We start from the raw sequence: 17,789 nt of genomic DNA, 5'->3' as shown, positions 1-17,789 counted from the left end.
AAGAGTCTATATACATTGTGTGCAAAAGGCATGAGGAGGTAGGCGAATAATTACAATTTTGCAGATTAACACTGGAGTGATAAATTATCAGATGGTCATGTACAGGTAGAGATATTGGTGTGCAAAAGAGCAGAAAAGTAAACAAATATAAACCGTATGGGGATGAGGTAGGTAAAATTGGGTGGGCTATTTACCGATAGACTATGTACAGCTGCAGCGATCGGGTTAGCTGCTCAGATAGCAGATGTTTGAAGTTGGTGAGGGAGATAAAAGTCTCCAACTTCAGCGATTTTTGCAATTCGTTCCAGTCACAGGCAGCAGAGAACTATAACGAAAGGCAGGTGTTGGCTTTATGATCAGTGAGATTCACCTGCTGGAGTGCGTGCTACGGGTGGGTGTTGCCATCGTGACCAGTGAACTGAGATAAGGCGATTCAACCACACAGACCAGGGAGGTTGTCCATTGCCTCACAAACACAGGCACCTATTGGTTGGTCAGACATAAAAAAACAGACATTGGGTATCCCTTTGAGCTTGGTGAAGTTATTAATTACACTTTGGATGGTGTATCAATACACCCAGTCACCACAATGATACAGATGTACTTCCTAACTCAGTTCCTGGAGAAATTTAGATTTTGGAGCTTCAGAGGCTGAACCTCAGTTATGAATAATCGTCTTAAATAATTAAAATCTTCGACTGCCTTTTACAATGTAATTCCCATAACTTTAAGTTGGCCGTAGCTGTTTCCAAGGATGGTTAAAGTTACATTTCTTTATTTTGGATTTGCCTTAGATCCTCTTGATTCGTTCTTTATATATATATATATATATATATATATATATAAAGAACGAACGAATGAAGAGGATCTAAGACAAAGAACGAACGAAACAAGAGGATCTAAGACGAATCAGTTTAAAAGATTAATGGCTTTAAACACATTTGTTGTATTTTTAAGTGACATGAGACCCAACTGTGATATCTCTTTTCAGATAAATCCTGGATGCACACTCCAGAAGCTCTGGCAAAGCATTACATACCCTACAATGCCAAGGTACGTATCATGACCTCCCTTTCCAAAGCAATCAAAATCATGTTCCCTCACAGGTTTTTGGAAGTTATATGAAAAATACCTTTCACCTTTCACTGATTCAGATTGATGTTCCGCATACCTATTTACAGGTCTCACACCTAACCAAGGCTTTGAAAAAGTCATGTTTACTTGGGAATAGTTCTCTGATTGTTTTCTGTTATACATAGTTTGTGACTTTGTCAAAAAATAAAACCCTTTCAATATGAAGCGGTTCGAGTTTTTCCCTACCTCTGAACAAGTTGTCTGCTTCACACTACCGTCAAAGAGCAAAAACACACACAGGCAACCTAGAAGAACTTCCTGACTGACTGCAAAGTAAACACAACAGTAGACTTTGACTAAAACCCACAGACCGTTACAAAACAACTGACTTGTTTAGTCTTCTCTGTCTTTGTTATGCTGCACACATCTTAAAGGTAAACTCCCGGGAAGAGAGTCACCCATCTAAAGGTGTTTTCTGCTCTACTTCACCCAAAGACTCCCCTCATTTTGGAGGCAGAGCGCCTGTCGGTGAACACCCTGCAGCTCCCGAAATGTCTTATTGAAGTGAACCGAAAAAAAGGCTAAAGTAGAATGTCCAAACTGACACATCTGCTGCCGCTCAAGACTGGAACAGCAGAGAGGAGAGCAAACCTAACATCAGGCAGTGGATGGGAGTGAGATGCAGCAGGGAACCGTCCCTGTGCCAATAACCTTCCCAAGGTGATGGATCACCACAGGCTGGGCTTAGACAGTGGAACAGCCTCTACAGTCCAGCAGAACAGAGTGCATAGTTCAGGAACGAGACTCTCTACATCCCATGTAGCGTATCTGTCATTTGCTGCACCTATTTGCAGAACCCGGGCTGCGCTCATATGTGTCCTTGAGTGCGGGCAGCATTTGTCACAGCCGGTGCAAATGCTGACACCATTTGAATACAGGCCCATCCGTCTTTCCACTCTATTGATAGGAGGGTGAAGTGTCATTTTTGGCATCGTTTTCCCAGATTTTTGGCATTGTTTGCCCGTTGTGTACCCACTGTGTGTTCTATTGCGGATTTAAATCATGAAGGAAGGAAGTGGATACAGTGTCAGAGACCAGTATACAGTATGGGCTGAACCACTGAATTTTTAAACAATTTTTGCATCTTATTATGTTGCTGAATGAAGAATCTTAGGAAACCTTAAATCGCTGTATTATTATTTGATATTGCTCCCATGTCATGTTGAAACAACCTGGAGCCATTCCATTGGGAAACACTAACGGGGAGAGTACAGAGTCTCATTACTAAACCAGGCAAGCCATATTGAGAATAACTGTTTCTATGGACAGATGGAGTTTAGGTCTGAAGGTCATTGGCTCCATCTGTTGGATAGCAGCAGTAGTGCTGCCCTTTTGGGGGGTGGGGGGGGGGGGGGGGGGATTCCTTCAAACCCCTCCTATAATCTGAAGCCTCTTTTCTCTATTTTATGCAGTATATAGAGACATTGTAAGGCATTCATAGATACTTTAACAGTCTTATAGTGCATTGTGACTTCATCCTGTATAGCTGTATGCCTAAAGAAAAGTGACACTTTATTATTTTCCCTTTTTTATTCTAGTTTCTTGGAAACACAGAAGTTGAACAACCGAAAGGCACAGAGATTGTTAAAGATGCAGTTAGAAAGTTAAAGGTAAGTTAGCGATACACTTTTTCCCCTTGGAAACCCGAATTAAAGCTGTATTACATCACTTTTTCATCTAGGGGGGCTGGTGAGTATATAGACGGTCCCTGAAATTGGACCTCATTGGACAGAAAAGTGCACTCCAGGGCGGGCCTCTCTACGCCCACCAGCAACAGCTTAGAAGTTTAGGTCAGTTTTTATTTCCACATGTTGATACCCTAAAACTCAGGATTTTGTGGTTAACTGTAATCAGATCAATTTAACCACACTGTACATTCTAGCCAGAATCAGATAAATGTAACCATAGTGCACATTCTAGCCAGAATTCAAGGTATACTAATAGCAACTATCTTCCAAGTTATACCTTCATTTTGAGGTCTGAGGATGTGAGAAGGAGCATGTTGTAGCCAGGAATTTACTATAGCATGAATCATAATTACTTACTAGTCTACTAACAAAGACAGCTACTTATAGCTAACCTCATTTTCATAATCTTTAGAAATATAGTTTCCCCCAGCTGGAGTTCAGCCAGCTTAGCTGCCACCGATCACCTTTGCTCTGCCTCGTTCTGCTCTCAGCATGTCAGCTAATCTGCTGTTTTCTTCTGTAATAATCTCAATTGAGAGACTATTCAAGGGGGAAGTTATTTTCATGTACTCAGAAAATGGGTGTGAAAAATTGTGATTGCGCAATTTACATTTTGTCCTAATTCAAATGAGTATTGCACTGTGTTGGAAGAATGACATTTTCTAATTAACTTTGGATATCCTTTTTCGGTAAATGGGGCTGGTTATCATTTATTTTATGATATCATATTGATATCGTAACTTTCACCACTTTCAATAAAAGACTACACTTCAGAATGAGCTAGGGCAAGTTGGAGTACCATGACCATCGGACTGTAGCTTTGATAAGTGAATTCTAATGTTTCTACACTCCCCTCTCCGCAGTTTCAAAGGCATATCAAGAAATCAGAGGGACAGAAGACCCCGAAAGTCGAACTGCAAATATCCATTTATGGAGTGAAGATCTTAGATCCCAAGACAAAAGTATGTCCACATGACATTTAATAAGTGCTCCAAGTTTTTTTTAAATGCATATTATGGAAGCATTCGAGTGAAGGGCTATCAAGGAGGTATTGTTGTCTTAAACCAAAGCATTTGTGTTTCTTTTTATTTTCAGGATGTCCAATATAACTGCCAGTTGCACAGGATATCCTTCTGTGCAGATGACAAGACGGATAAAAGGATATTCACCTTCATCTGTAAAGACTCAGAGTCAAACAAACACCTCTGCTACGTGTTTGACAGTGAGAAATGTGTAAGAAATACTAACTTTGAAGGTTAACAACTTGAGTTTTTGTTCCGCGCTATCTGTAGAGATCCGTCTATATGCGACAATCACTAGTAAATTATAAAGATAATAACCTAAAATTAAGAGTAGTTTCTGGTGAATAATCAATGCAAATGTAGAATTATGTTCAGGGCAATTGTTCCTATGCAGTTAGTAATACCATTCTATAAGAAGTTTTGTACAAAAACTCATGGATGATGCTGTTGTCTTCCAGGCAGAGGAGATAACACTCACTATTGGCCAGGCATTCGACTTGGCCTACAAGAAGTTCCTTGAGTCTGGTGGAAAAGATGTGGAGACACGGAAACAGATAGGAACCTTACAGAAAAGAGTACGATTCAATTGTTGGACAAGTGTGATATGGGAGAGAATGTTCCCTTCTTATGGGATAGGGATTGGATATACACTACACCCCCATTCAATAATATTGATGATAACAGATTATATCTGTATTGAAGGTAGGTAGCTATAGATCAATTCCAAAACAAGCATCCTTCTTTTTCACAGATTCAAGAACTGGAAACTGAAAATTCTGAGCTGAAGAAGCAGCTTTCGGATCTGGAGGAGCAGTTGATGATTGCTCCTGTACCACCAGTAAGAACTGAATGGACATCCCTTCCGGTCTCTAGACTTCCCTAAGTAACCCATAATACCCCAAATAAGTTTGTCATGTTCTGTGTGAACTAACTAGCCACTTTCAGTCTTCCACTAAATCTTCTGCATGCAATCTCTTCACAGCTGCTGCACATAAACTCTACTAACGAGGCCTACATGCTCTCAAGGCCCTCCTCGCTCTTCTGGTGTCACAATCTGACGTCCTTCTCGTGTCTTGAGATCTCCTCGGTCACACTCACCCCTATGAGCTCGCCAGAGTCCAACCTCTCGGCAGGGCTACTAACCCCTCCTCCGGCTAAATCCGCTCTCCTTCCAAAGACTGCCGACGGATGCAGCATCCCCCGACCTCGCGTACTGTACAACTACCTTTCTCCTCCTGCCTTTTATTTCATTCTTAATTCATGTTTTGTTTTCTTGATTTATTTTCTTGTTAACAATAGTTCACTTTTAACTCGTATACACTGAGTGTACAAAACATTCGGAACACCTGCTATTTCCATGACATAGACTGACCAGGTGAATCCAGGTGAAATCTATAATCCCTTTTTGATATAATTTGTTAAATCCACTTCAATTAGTGTAGATGAAGGGGAAGAGACAGGTTAAAGAAGGATTTTTAAGCCTTGAGACAATAATGAGAGATGGATTTTGAATGTGTGCCATTTGGAGGGTGAATGGGCAAGACAAAAGATTTAAAGCGCCTTTGAACGGGGTATGGTTGTAGGTGCCAGGCACACCGGTTTGAGTGTGTCGAGAACTGCAATGGTGCTGGGCTTTACACGCTCAACAGTTCCCCGTGTGTATCAATAATGGTCCACTATCCAAAAGACATTCAGCCAACTTGACACAACTGTGGGAAGCATTGGAGTCAACATGGGCCAGCATCCCTGTGGAACGCTTTCAACACCTTGTAGAGTCCATGCTCCAATGAATTGAGGCTATTCTGAGGGCAAAGGGGGTGCAACTCAATATTAGGAAGATGTTCCTAATGTTTTCTATGCTCAATGTATAATGTAGAGTAGACATTGCAGGTACATAAAGTATGCTCATTAATATTTCATCAACTTCTAAGTCTTATCTCAATAAGTTAGTTTTGAAGTTGGACTGTAGTTCTAATATATCTTCATAACTCTGACTTCAGAATATAAAATGAGCTTCAAAACTATTGGGACAGTCACACAATTTTGTTTTGGCTCTGTACTCCAATACTTTGGATTTGAAATGAGACAATGACTAGAGTTTCAGCTTTAATTTGAAGGTATTTTCATCCATATTGGGTGAACCGTTTAGAAATTACAGGACTTGTTGTACATAGTCCCTCCATTTTAGGAGATACAAAATCCACTTATATGTATTGAAGTAATAAAAAGTTTAGTATTTGGTCCTATATTCATAGCACACAATGATTACATCAAGCTTGGGACTCTACACAGTTGTTGTCTGCATTTGCTGTTTGTTTTGGTTGTGTTTCAGATTATTTTGTGCCCAATAGAAATGAATGATAAATAATGTATTGTGTCATTTTAGAGTCACTTTTATTGTAAATAAGAATAGAATATGTTTGTAAACACTTGTACGTTAATGTGGATGCTACCATGATTACGCATAATCCTGAATAAATCGTGAATAATGATGAGTGAGAAAGTTACTGACGCACAAATATCGTACCCCCCCCCCAAAAAAATATAAATATATAACGTCCCCAAATATTACAATGGTTAGAGTACAGAGCCAGAACAACAAAACATTTGTCATTGTTCCCACTAATTTTGGAGCTCACTGTAGCTCAGAATAATGCTCATTTCATAAGGAACTAATTGGAATGAACCAATTCCTCTACACTCACAGGCTGGCAGCATCTCCTTGAAACCCCAGACATCCACAGATGTTTTTGACATGGTTCCCTTCTCTGCTGTCACACCCCTGGTGCCAATACCCGCAAGCAACGGCACACCCCCTCCGCCCCCTACAACATCTCCTTCAGACATGAGTGAGTACACTGCTCTGGTTACTTTACAGTTCCAGGATGACAGTGAGATTCCAATTAGAATTCAACCACACACACAATAAGGGATAAAACACCGGTCGTGGTCGTTAGGGAGAAAGTGTTTTGGTTATACTATGAGAACATAAACAATGCCTAGTTAATAAATAAGTGTTACCAATGAAAGCCCATTTAAACACTACTACGTTGTGGCATCTCAAACCGCATCTTGTCTCTCCCTTACAGGTAAAGACCTTTTTGGTGCAGCACCTTTCGATCCGTTTACCTGTGGGCAAGCCGACTTCCCCCCGGATATCCAGTCCAAGCTGGACGAGATACAGGTGACTGCATGCCTGTGAATGATCTTAAGCTATTATAAAGGTTTGGAGAGTAGACCTCCACCCTAGTGGTGGGGCCCCTACCCTCTCAAGTTGATAAAGTAGGATAAAAAGCCCTTAAAAGATTTGGATGAGTGCTAGAGAGCTCATATTTGTTTACGCCCATTCAGCATCCCTCTTAAGCCATAGACCCACCATTTCTTTAAGAATTGACAAGTACAGTTGAAGTTGGATGTTTACATACACTTAAGTTGCGGTCATTAAAACTTGTTTTTCAACCACTCCACAAATTTCTTGTTAACAAACTATAGTTTTGGCAAGTCGGTTGGGACATCTACTTTGCGCAGGACACAAGTCATTTGTCCAACAATTGTTTACAGACTGATTATTTCACTTATAATTCACTGCATCACAATTGTAGTGGGTCAGAAGTTCACATACAAGTTGACTGTGCCTTTAAACAGCTTGGACATTTCCAGAAAATTATCTCATGGCTTTAGAAGCTTTTGATAGGCTAATTGACATCATTTGAGTAAATTCAAATCAAATCAAATCAAATTTTATTTGTCACATACACATGGTTAGCAGATGTTAATGCGAGTGTAGCGAAATGCTTGTGCTTCTAGTTCCGACAATGCAGTAATAACCAACAAGTAATCTAACTAACAATTCCTTATCTACTGTCTTATACACAGTGTAAGGGGATAAAGAATATGTACATAAGAATATATGAATGAGTGATGGTACAGAGCAGCATAGGCAATATACAGTAGATGGTATCGAGTACAGTATATACATGTGAGATGAGTATGTAAACAAAGTGGCATAGTTAAAGTGGCTAGTGATACATGTATTACATAAGGATGCAGTCGATGATATAGAGTACAGTATATAGGTATGCATATGAGATGAATAATGTAGGGTAAGTAACATTATATAAGGTAGCATTGTTTAAAGTGGCTAGTGATATATTTACAACATTTCCCATCAATTCCCATTATTAAAGTGGCTGGAGTTGAGTCAGTGTCAGTGTGTAGGCAGCGGCCACTCAATGTTAGTGGTGGCTGTTTAACAGTCTGATGGCCTTGAGATAGAAGCTGTTTTTCAGTCTCTCGGTCCCAGCTTTGATGCACCTGTACTGACCTCGCCTTCTGGATGATAGCGGGGTGAACAGGCAGTGGCTCGGGTGGTTGATGTCCTTGATGATCTTTATGGCCTTCCTGTAACATCGGGTGGTGTAGGTGTCCTGGAGGGCAGGTAGTTTGCCCCCGGTGATGCGTTGTGCAGACCTCACTACCCTCTGGAGAGCCTTACGGTTGAGGGCGGAGCAGTTGCCGTACCAGGCGATGATACAGCCCGCCAGGATGCTCTCGTTTGTGCATCTGTAGAAGTTTGTGAGTGCTTTTGGTGACAAGCCGAATTTCTTCAGCCTCCTGAGGTTGAAGAGGCGCTGCTGCGCCTTCTTCACGATGCTGTCTGTGTGAGTGGACCAATTCAGTTTGTCTGTGATGTGTATGCCGAGGAACTTAAAACTTGCTACTCTCTCCACTACTGTTCCATCGATGTGGATAGGGGGGTGTTCCCTCTGCTGTTTCCTGAAGTTCACAATCATCTCCTTAGTTTTGTTGACGTTGAGTGTGAGGTTATTTTCCTGACACCACACTCCGAGGGCCCTCACCTCCTCCCTGTAGGCCGTCTCGTCGTTGTTGGTAATCAAGCCTACCACTGTTGTGTCGTCCGCAAACTTGATGATTGAGTTGGAGGCGTGCGTGGCCACGCAGTCGTGGGTGAACAGGGAGTACAGGAGAGGGCTCAGAACGCACCCTTGTGGGGCCCCAGTGTTGAGGATCAGCGGGGAGGAGATGTTGTTACCTACCCTCACCACATGGGGGCGGCCCGTCAGGAAGTCCAGTACCCAGTTGCACAGGGCGGGGTCGAGACCCAGGGTCTCGAGCTTGATGACGAGCTTGGAGGGTACTATGGTGTTGAATGCCGAGCTGTAGTCGATGAACAGCATTCTCACATAGGTATTCCTCTTGTCCAGATGGGTTAGGGCAGTGTGCAGTGTGGTTGAGATTGCATCGTCTGTGGACCTATTTGAGCGGTAAGCAAATTGGAGTGGGTCTAGGGAGTCAGGTAGGGTGGAGGTGATATGGTCCTTGACTAGTCTCGCAAAGCACTTCATGATGACGGAAGTGAGTGCTACGGGGCGGTAGTCGTTTAGCTCAGTTACCTTAGCTTTCTTGGGAACAGGAACGATGGTGGCCTTCTTGAAGCATGTGGGAACAGCAGACTGGAATAGGGATTGATTGAATATGTCCGTAAACACACCAGCCAGCTGGTCTGCGCATGCTCTGAGGGCGCGGCTGGGGATGCCGTCTGGGCCTGCAGCCTTGCGAGGGTTAACACGTTTAAATGTTTTACTCACCTCGGCTGCAGTGAAGGAGAGACCGCATTTTTCCGTTGCAGGCAGTGTCAGTGGCACTGTATTGTCCTCAAAGCGGGCAAAAAAGTTATTTAGTCTGCCTGGGAGCAAGACATCCTGGTCCGTGACTGGGCTGGATTTCTTCCTGTAGTCCGTGATTGACTGTAGACATTGCCACATGCCTCTTGTGTCTGAGCCGTTGAATTGGGATTCTACTTTGTCTCTGTACTGACGCTTAGCTTGTTTGATAGCCTTACGGAGGGAATAGCTGCATTGTTTGTATTCAGTCATGTTACCAGACAATTGGAGGTGTACCTGTGGATGTATTTCAAGGCCAACCCAAACTCAGTGCCTCTTTGCTGGTTCATCCTTGGGAGCAATTTCCAAACACCTGAATGTACCACGTTCATTTGTACAAACAATAGTATGCAAGTATAAACACCATGGGACCACGCAGCCGTCATACCGCTCAGGAAGAAGACGCGTTCTGTCTCCTAGAGATGAACGTACTTTGGTGTGAAATGTGCAAATCAATCCCAGAACAACAGCAAAGGACCTTGTGAAGATGTTGAAGGAAACAGGTACAAAGGTATCTATATCCACAGTAAAACGAGTCCAATATCGACATAACCTGAAATGCCGCTCAGCAAGGAAGAGCCATTGCTCCAAAACCGCCATAAAAAAGCCAGACTACGGTTTGCAACTACACATGGGGACAAAGATTGTACCTTTTGGAGGGAGGGAGGGACTGGTGCACTTCACAAAATAGATGTCATCATGAGGGAGGAAAAGTGTGTGGATATATTGAAGCAACATCTCAAGACATCAGTCAGGAAGTTAAAGCTTGGTCGCAAATGGGTTCTCCAAATGGACAATGACTCCAAGCGTGCATCCAAAGTTGTGGCAAAATGGCTTAAGGACAACAAAGTCAAGGTATTGGAGTGGCCATCACAAAGCCCTGACCTCAATCATATAAGAAATTTGTGGGCAGAACTGAAAAAGCGTGTGAGAGCAAGGAGGCCTACAAACCTGACTCAGTTAAACCAGCTCTGGCAGGAGGAATGGGCCAAAATTCACCCAACTTATTGTGGCTACCCGAAACGTTTGACCCAAGTTAAACAATTTAAATGCAACCTACTTGCATTTCACATTCTTAAAATAATGTGGTGATCCTAACTGACCTAAAACAGGGAAGTTTTACTAGGATTAAATGTCAGGAATTGTGAAAAACTGAGTTTAAATGTATTTGGCTAAGGTGTATGTAAACTACTGACTTCAACTGTAAATGCATGGCCAACCGTCATCATGGTCAACTCCTCCATTATCTCAGCCAATCATGGCTAGCCAGGAAGGATCCTGTGTTTCTCCCTATAAAGCTCTTTCTCCTTAGCTAAACTAGGCCCATGATTTAATTTTTTTATTCATATTTACGGATCACATACCAATTTGTAATTAAGGCACATGAAAGTTCACTTCTTCAAGTATGCATTTCTGCAACAACAACAAAACAACCCTACTGTGAAGTAGGTACAAGCGTCATCTGCCCACATCGGGCAGGCGTGTTACATTTATCATTTTAATCTAATCCTCATTCGCTTCTCTATATTCCTTATGGGATATACTCTAAGGATTTTGTAACATCATCCAATGGGATTTTAGGGCTTGAGTGGAATATCATTCTATATTTTAGCTATTTCAAAGCTATTGTTACAAATTATTAGTTGTCACTGATTGATTACAGATGCAAAAAAAAATAAAGATTTGTTGTCACGTCATCGATGCAAAACAACAACTCTCAGTAGTTGTGTTAAGGATGCATGAGTAATAATATTCTATTATGTTCCCTTTTATTGAATAGGCATGTTGGGCTGTTTTTTAACACATTCTGTTGCACCACATGAATAGATACTTTTGTTAATTATTGCCATAGTTGGAGCACATCTTATCTGTAATTACAAATACAATGTCTGTTTGAACTGCAATGCTCCTGTCTAATTTCAAACTCTTTATTTTAACTGCAATTGCACTTTGGGAACCTAGCATCCAAATGCAAATTGCTATCTGCAAACCTTTACAATAACCTTTCTGCATGATTAACTCGTTGGGAAGTTCATGGGATGCTACTGTACTTCCAGTAGGAGGCAATAGTTTGCTAGCATGCTGCTAAGCATCACTTCTTTCTTCTCCTTCCTGCCTTTTTCTATCTTAACTCTCTGTTTCCATATATTTTTTTGCCCCTTCTGCTGCAGCGTCAGAGATGGTTTGTACCTTTACACTATTTTGACCCATAAGAGCCCTTCTTGTGGCTGCTGTGACTGTGACCTTGTCATCGTGAATGAATGTGTTCAGTTTGACTCTGTTGTATACTCTCTGCATACAGTCCGTCCGTAGAGTACACCCAGCCCTTTCATAATGCGTGCACATCTTTTTGTATGGATTTAAAGTTACATTTGCCTGTAAACAATGTGATTAATAGCATTAACCTTGTTTTAACTTGTATCAAGATGATGCATATGTGTTAAAAGCGGTTGGCTATGGAAGTTTTACTTTTCTCAGTCAGTTCTCTTTTATTTGATCATTTGTGTCAACAATAAAATATGAATAAATAACGAATCTGATCTAATACTGCGTTGGGTGTACTTGGCTGCAGCTAGTGTTATCTTTGTCCATCATTTTGCCACTGAAAATGTGTGGCAAATGTGAAATTGCTTGTCAATCCGCATCATCATATTTGTGTTACTTGTTGTCTCTGGAACATTCTAGGGTAACATAGGGTCAGATTTATTCAAAGCCCTGTTGTTATTATTTTATACATCCATATGTCATACAGATTCTTGTGTACTTTGTGGTTTATATATGATGTTTCTACATTTATTTAGAGGGATTTGGACCAAAGCTTCCTCAGAACTTGTCATTTCTCGGACTGCTTCTGAAAAGAACTTGGGGCATTCTAGATTTCATATCCCCTAACCATTATTCTGTAGACTTTGGATGCATGCTATTTTGGATCAAACAAGAATAAAAACTTGGTCTTGGTTATACAGCTCCCCAAGACTCTGCATTGTCTCTTAAGTTTGCTGACTTTGAGAAACGTTGTTATTGATTATATCGACTACCTCCGTTTGTTATCTTTCCTCCTTTAGAGCAGGTTGACATGGGATAGATTGTTTCTAACAGCCATTCTCCCCCTTGTTTTACAGGAGGGGTTCAAAATGGGACTAACCCTAGAGGGCGCTGTCTTTTCTCCTGACCCACTAGACAGTCGCTGCTGATGCCAAGTAGACATGTTTCTTTTACATACTGTTAAATCATTTGTATTAAAAGTGCCAGAATTGGGTCTAAAATTCAAGATGTCAATGTTCTTCTCATCTTGAGGTTTATATGTATTTGCATTTGAATTTGGTTTTAGAATAATCAAAGGTATATTCAAGTCTGATATAGAAAGCACTATTTTTGTAAGATCACACATGGGAAGGATTAGTTTTGAGACCTCTTGCTTGTACAGGCAATGATGGGTGTAAATAGTATGTGCAATGGTACACTCTTTGGCCGAATTTTCTTATGTGTAGAATCAGTTTTATTGAATATACACCACTTAGAACGACGCTGTTAGCACATTCTTATTTGTCTGTCGGACACGACTTGCTGATCGTCAAGACACGTAAATGTGGTCAGTCTTGTATTAACACTCTCAGCTTGCCCTTCATTTGACATATCGTCTATGTTCTTTTTACTCATACGTATCTTTAGTTAACTGTAATTCTCATTTATTCTGATAGTTTTGTCCGGACATCGGATTTAATAGTTTTCTTGTCTTGTTAAACATTTAGGTATGTATTGCCGTTTATTTACTTCCTTATGATATATGTCAGTATCCTCTTTGCACCAGAAAGCACTTTTGGAAAACCTCTTGTCCATATACAGTACTATATACTTGTTATTTTACTTTGTATGCAATATGACTTTGCTGTTACAGTAATTAAAGAAAACATTACGGCATCAATTATCAACACTCAATCATTTTTTTGTGTTACACAATGATTAAACATGTATTTTTTTTGTAACTTTAAAATGTTATGCATTTAAAAATGTATATATTTGATATGTGAAAGTCTGCGGGATTAAGTGTGTTGGGTAACACTTTACATTCAATTTGTTACATAGCATTTTTGTAATGATATTACTAAAGTGATATGTAACAACATATTACAATGTTACTACTGCAATTACAGCATTACTACAGAGGTATAAATAAAGGTTAAATAAAAAGTGCAAATGAATGTAAAGTGTTAACATGTTGGGCATTCTGAATATGTCCTGGGGATATTTGAAGCATGGATCTCTTCTGATGGATAGGCATCAAGAGGAAACAAGCCTATTTGGTTTCTTGCTATGTGGCATCACACTGACAGTAAGTAAGACTGTTTTTGAGTCGCTTGCATACATATAAGACATGATGAGCATATCCATTTAGGACATTCTTTCCTTCACTCTTGGCAGCCTCTCAGTCACGCAGTTGCCTCTGCAGGTAGTCTTATTAATTATGTATAAAGTATTTCATACTGTATTATGCCAGCTTGATTTGAAGCTTCTGTACCCCATCAAGTGCCAAGAGCTTGGGGTGTAGAGAGTTGCTGAAGCATGAAAGACAAAGGATAGTTTCGCGTTTTGAACACTTCCATTGGTCCTAACTTGTAAGCTTTGCCCTTTTTGTGTGCTTACTGAAAAAAAAATATATAGGAATTATATAAACTGTTATAATTGTAAGCGTCAAAGATATTGTTCCAGCTTCCAGCAACATTCAATACTAAAGAATGACTGATAAAACAAGTAAACTTTGAAATGAAAACAAGCAGAACAAAATCATTTCATTATTTATTTCAGTGGATGAAACTGACTTGATCCCAGGATAGAATATCTTATTGATCTGCCTCGGAGATGGACCTATCAGCCACCAGAATATTTACAGTTTTGATATATTTAATAAATACTGTCACTATGGTTAAGTTACCTCAAACAAAGAAATCAGATTGTTGATTAAGGGGAAAAAAATGCAACTAAAAAGAGACATGAAGCAACAAGACAATGGACATAATACATTTATAATTACAAAGCTAAAAATATGTTCAGTCCATGTGTACTCTACCTTCAGCAATATTCAATTTATCTCTGTGCAAACAAATTACTTAGTAAATGCAGTAAGGCACAGCTTTACCTAAAAAAGTAGAACCGTAGCTAATTAATGTGACAAGAAAAGAGCTTTGGGGATGGACAAGCTTTTTGTTTAATTTGTTGCACAGCAAAAATACATGAAGCAAATAGGCTTTTCATCTTATTGAATGTCTCAAAAGCTGCTATAAAATAAAACTAAGAGAAAGTGGCTTAAAGGGCAACATGCAGAAAAATCATTACGCACTTGTAGTGTTAAAATGATCATGAATTTAAAATATAACACACTCAGTTTTAAAATGACCACAAATTAATTTAAAAAAAAGAGGAAATTCTTCTTTCACAATCACCACACTTTTCAGGAGACACCGTTTCCACCTCTCCATCTTTATTTTTAGCCGCAAACCCATATCCTGTACCGTAGCTGGGAGAGGAGCACATGGTCAACACTTCCAGACAGCACCAAACCTGTGGCATCCCAGTTTGTGGCGACGAGGTAGCTAACACTGAAGAATCGATCGTCTGGTTCAATCTTCCATTTGTATTCAATGGAGTCAGTACAGAGTTGATAACTTGGATGCAGACATCAGTTGTATTAAACTCTTTCTGTTCTGGAAAGAAAAAACAACAATGTGTGCCAATGAAAGCATTTAGCTGAATTAATTTCCTCAATAGCACCATAAACTTTCATTTGACATTGAAAAAACTTTATACATTTAAAAAAATAACTAATTATGTAACACAAGAGGTTAGGAAATCTAAGAGGTGGAATAAACCATTTGTAGTTATATTCTTACCAAATGAAGCTCTCATCTTATGAACAGCAGTTAATGACTACATTTTTGGTAAAGCATTCATATTTGTCAAGGACTTTTGGCAGCTTTTTATCTTCGTTCCATAAAACCTGATTGCATCAATGCACTGGATCTTTGTACCTTGGCTTGAACTAAAGGGAATTACAGATGAAACTTGCTCATACTATATTTCTCAAGTGCAAGCAACGTTTCTAAATGTGGCTTGCTTGCTCTTTATTTCTCCCAAACATTCATCTAACGTACACGGGGCGAAAACATATAGACTACGATGGGTAAAGGTTGGAAAGGCACAATAAATATCTTGCTACGGGGCGAGAATAGTCCACCAGTACTTGTATGTACATGGCTGATCGTGTCAGCTGTCAGTTCAAGAGTCTCTGGATTCTCTTCCATGCATCCCTGTTGTTGTTGGCTTTTATAGGAAGCAAACCGGCCCAATATCGATACCAAACTCCTGATTCGAACCACCGATGTCCACAGGGGCCATATCCATGATTGGTAGTCTGGCTGTTTTCTGTGTCCTGTACTCAAACACTGTCTTGCCCCATTTACCATTGGATTGCTTTAAAGAGAAAGAAATTACAAAGGTTCAATTAAAATGTCAGGAAGTCACTGTTTCCAGTGAGGACCCACCCTTACCAAACAAATATGAACAAATCACGTGAAAAAACTTGGTTTTCAGACTACCACAGATGTGTGAAGTTTCACACGTATGTTTATTCATGTGGAAACTCCCCCGTATATGAATCATCTTTTAGACTACGCTATGGATGCAAGGACTGACCATCCATCAAATTGAAATTATAGTTTTAACCATGTTTTTAGGCTATACAGGGATTGTTTACGTTTACTTTGCCAAATCATTCCCCTGGCCCGCATTTAGCCTTTATAGATGTGGTCACCCTAATTCCAACAGTGGAATCATTGCTACTGCAGCATGTTAACACCATCTTTTCACATGTGAGGAGAACAACATTATTTCAACCCCACATGTGAATCTGTAATTCCACATGTTAAAGTGCAATTTTTAGATGTGGAGTTTTCTTACAATCACGTGGAAGATTTTCACATTTGAAAGTGTGATTTGCACATGTTTTTTAAAATGTGAAAATGCAGTTACACATGTGAAAGTGAGATTTTCATGTGAATGTTTTTCACATGTACTACTGCATATCCGATTTCCACATGTGAAAGTTTTTAACATGTGAAGCCGCAAATTTCACATGTAAAACGGCAATTTACGTGTGAGGTGAAAGCATGTTTTTCTCTTCACATATGAACAGGTTGTGTTAACATGTGAACTCTAATTTTAATACATGTGAAAATATGGTTTCACATGCTAAATTTAAGCTCAACGTGTGAAAGCAGCCATTTCAAATGTGGAAATAAAATTTCACATGTGAAACTGCAAATTTGACATGTTTTTTTTTTGTAAGTAAAGATTGAAATGTTTCAGGAACCAAACTTACACTGCCACAAAACACCCATAGAAAATACTCACTCCACAACTGTCCTCCACCACGGTGTATCTGAAGCGGTTGTTTCCCTCTGCCTTGAGCTCCAGGTCATTCGACCCCTTGAGGATGACTGCTTTCTTTAGGTTCCCAGTCGCCTCATCTTTGTAGCCCACTGTGTTCTTGCAGTGGTAGGTGATGGTCTGAGAAGCCTCTTTGGAGAGCAGACGGATGAATGTCATCTGGACGGTCACCGAGTTGGCAGGCTGATCTTTGTTACCATAGGTGAACTGCAAAAACACAAAAAGAGAAAACAAAAAACAGCAGCAAATGATGAACTCACTTTTCAGATACATTTCACTATGATGTAATCAGCAGTTATCGGTCATGTCGTAGTTATGTACATGTGTCACATTTACATAGCAAATATTATCTGTGATTGTCAAATGTGTGTCCATTGCTAGATTTAGTCTTCAGACTTGCTTTACAAAGAAAGTATTTTTCCTCAGCAATACTGCACTACCATATCAAATACTTTTATCCCATAATTTTGGTGGAATGCATGGAAGCAGAATTCCCGCAGACTTCCGAAATTAAACCACTGAAGGGGAACATTTTGAATACCCAGAGATCCAACAGGTCCCAAAGCAGTTTCCTTTCTAATTAGAATGCTAATCACAGTAATACATTATTATTGTGGTGAAAAATGGTCTTACTTGTGTTCCTCTATTGATATCAGCTCCAAACCACACAGGCTTCTTCCTTGAGTTGCTCCACCATACTTTCTTAGGTATGCTGGCGGGGTTGGCTGAGATGCAAGTCTCTCCCGTCTCCATATTACAATGTACTTTGATAGCATCCTCTGAGCTTCCTTGGTTTGGATCGACCCAGTATTCACCTG

The 17,789-nt window shown here is 40.1% G+C and overlaps 2 protein-coding genes across 5 annotated transcripts in view; one reads left to right on the top strand and one right to left on the bottom strand.

The window, feature by feature from the left end:
• LOC135547291 (PTB domain-containing engulfment adapter protein 1-like) overlaps nucleotides 1-13,449 on the top strand; it is a 150,163-nt gene extending 136,714 nt beyond the window's left edge. For 3 of the 4 annotated variants that reach the window (XM_064976138.1, XM_064976137.1, XM_064976135.1), the window contains 10 exons: nucleotides 992-1,053; nucleotides 2,673-2,744; nucleotides 3,686-3,784; nucleotides 3,918-4,055; nucleotides 4,303-4,419; nucleotides 4,596-4,682; nucleotides 4,827-5,054; nucleotides 6,552-6,693; nucleotides 6,934-7,028; nucleotides 12,651-13,449. In XM_064976138.1, coding sequence (XP_064832210.1) covers nucleotides 992-1,053; nucleotides 2,673-2,744; nucleotides 3,686-3,784; nucleotides 3,918-4,055; nucleotides 4,303-4,419; nucleotides 4,596-4,682; nucleotides 4,827-5,054; nucleotides 6,552-6,693; nucleotides 6,934-7,028; nucleotides 12,651-12,722 — 1,112 coding nt within the window. In that variant the 3' untranslated portion in view covers nucleotides 12,723-13,449. The remainder of the gene's footprint in view (nucleotides 1-991; nucleotides 1,054-2,672; nucleotides 2,745-3,685; nucleotides 3,785-3,917; nucleotides 4,056-4,302; nucleotides 4,420-4,595; nucleotides 4,683-4,826; nucleotides 5,055-6,551; nucleotides 6,694-6,933; nucleotides 7,029-12,650) is intronic. The other variant, XM_064976139.1, reaches the window with a different exon arrangement.
• An 863-nt stretch (nucleotides 13,450-14,312) lies between these two features.
• The window catches only part of LOC135547290 (collagen alpha-2(V) chain-like), a 58,987-nt gene continuing 55,510 nt past the window's right edge, over nucleotides 14,313-17,789 (bottom strand). Inside the window, exons 51-53 of the mRNA XM_064976134.1 lie at nucleotides 17,605-17,786; nucleotides 16,936-17,178; nucleotides 14,313-15,996 (exon numbers count right to left, since the gene is read on the bottom strand). Coding sequence (XP_064832206.1) covers nucleotides 15,850-15,996; nucleotides 16,936-17,178; nucleotides 17,605-17,786 — 572 coding nt within the window. The 3' untranslated portion in view covers nucleotides 14,313-15,849. The remainder of the gene's footprint in view (nucleotides 15,997-16,935; nucleotides 17,179-17,604; nucleotides 17,787-17,789) is intronic.

This window comes from Oncorhynchus masou, chromosome 10 (assembly GCF_036934945.1).
Source record: "Oncorhynchus masou masou isolate Uvic2021 chromosome 10, UVic_Omas_1.1, whole genome shotgun sequence".
In the NCBI taxonomy this organism is placed as follows: domain Eukaryota; kingdom Metazoa; phylum Chordata; class Actinopteri; order Salmoniformes; family Salmonidae; genus Oncorhynchus; species Oncorhynchus masou.
This window is presented reverse-complemented; position numbering and strand designations above follow the sequence as displayed.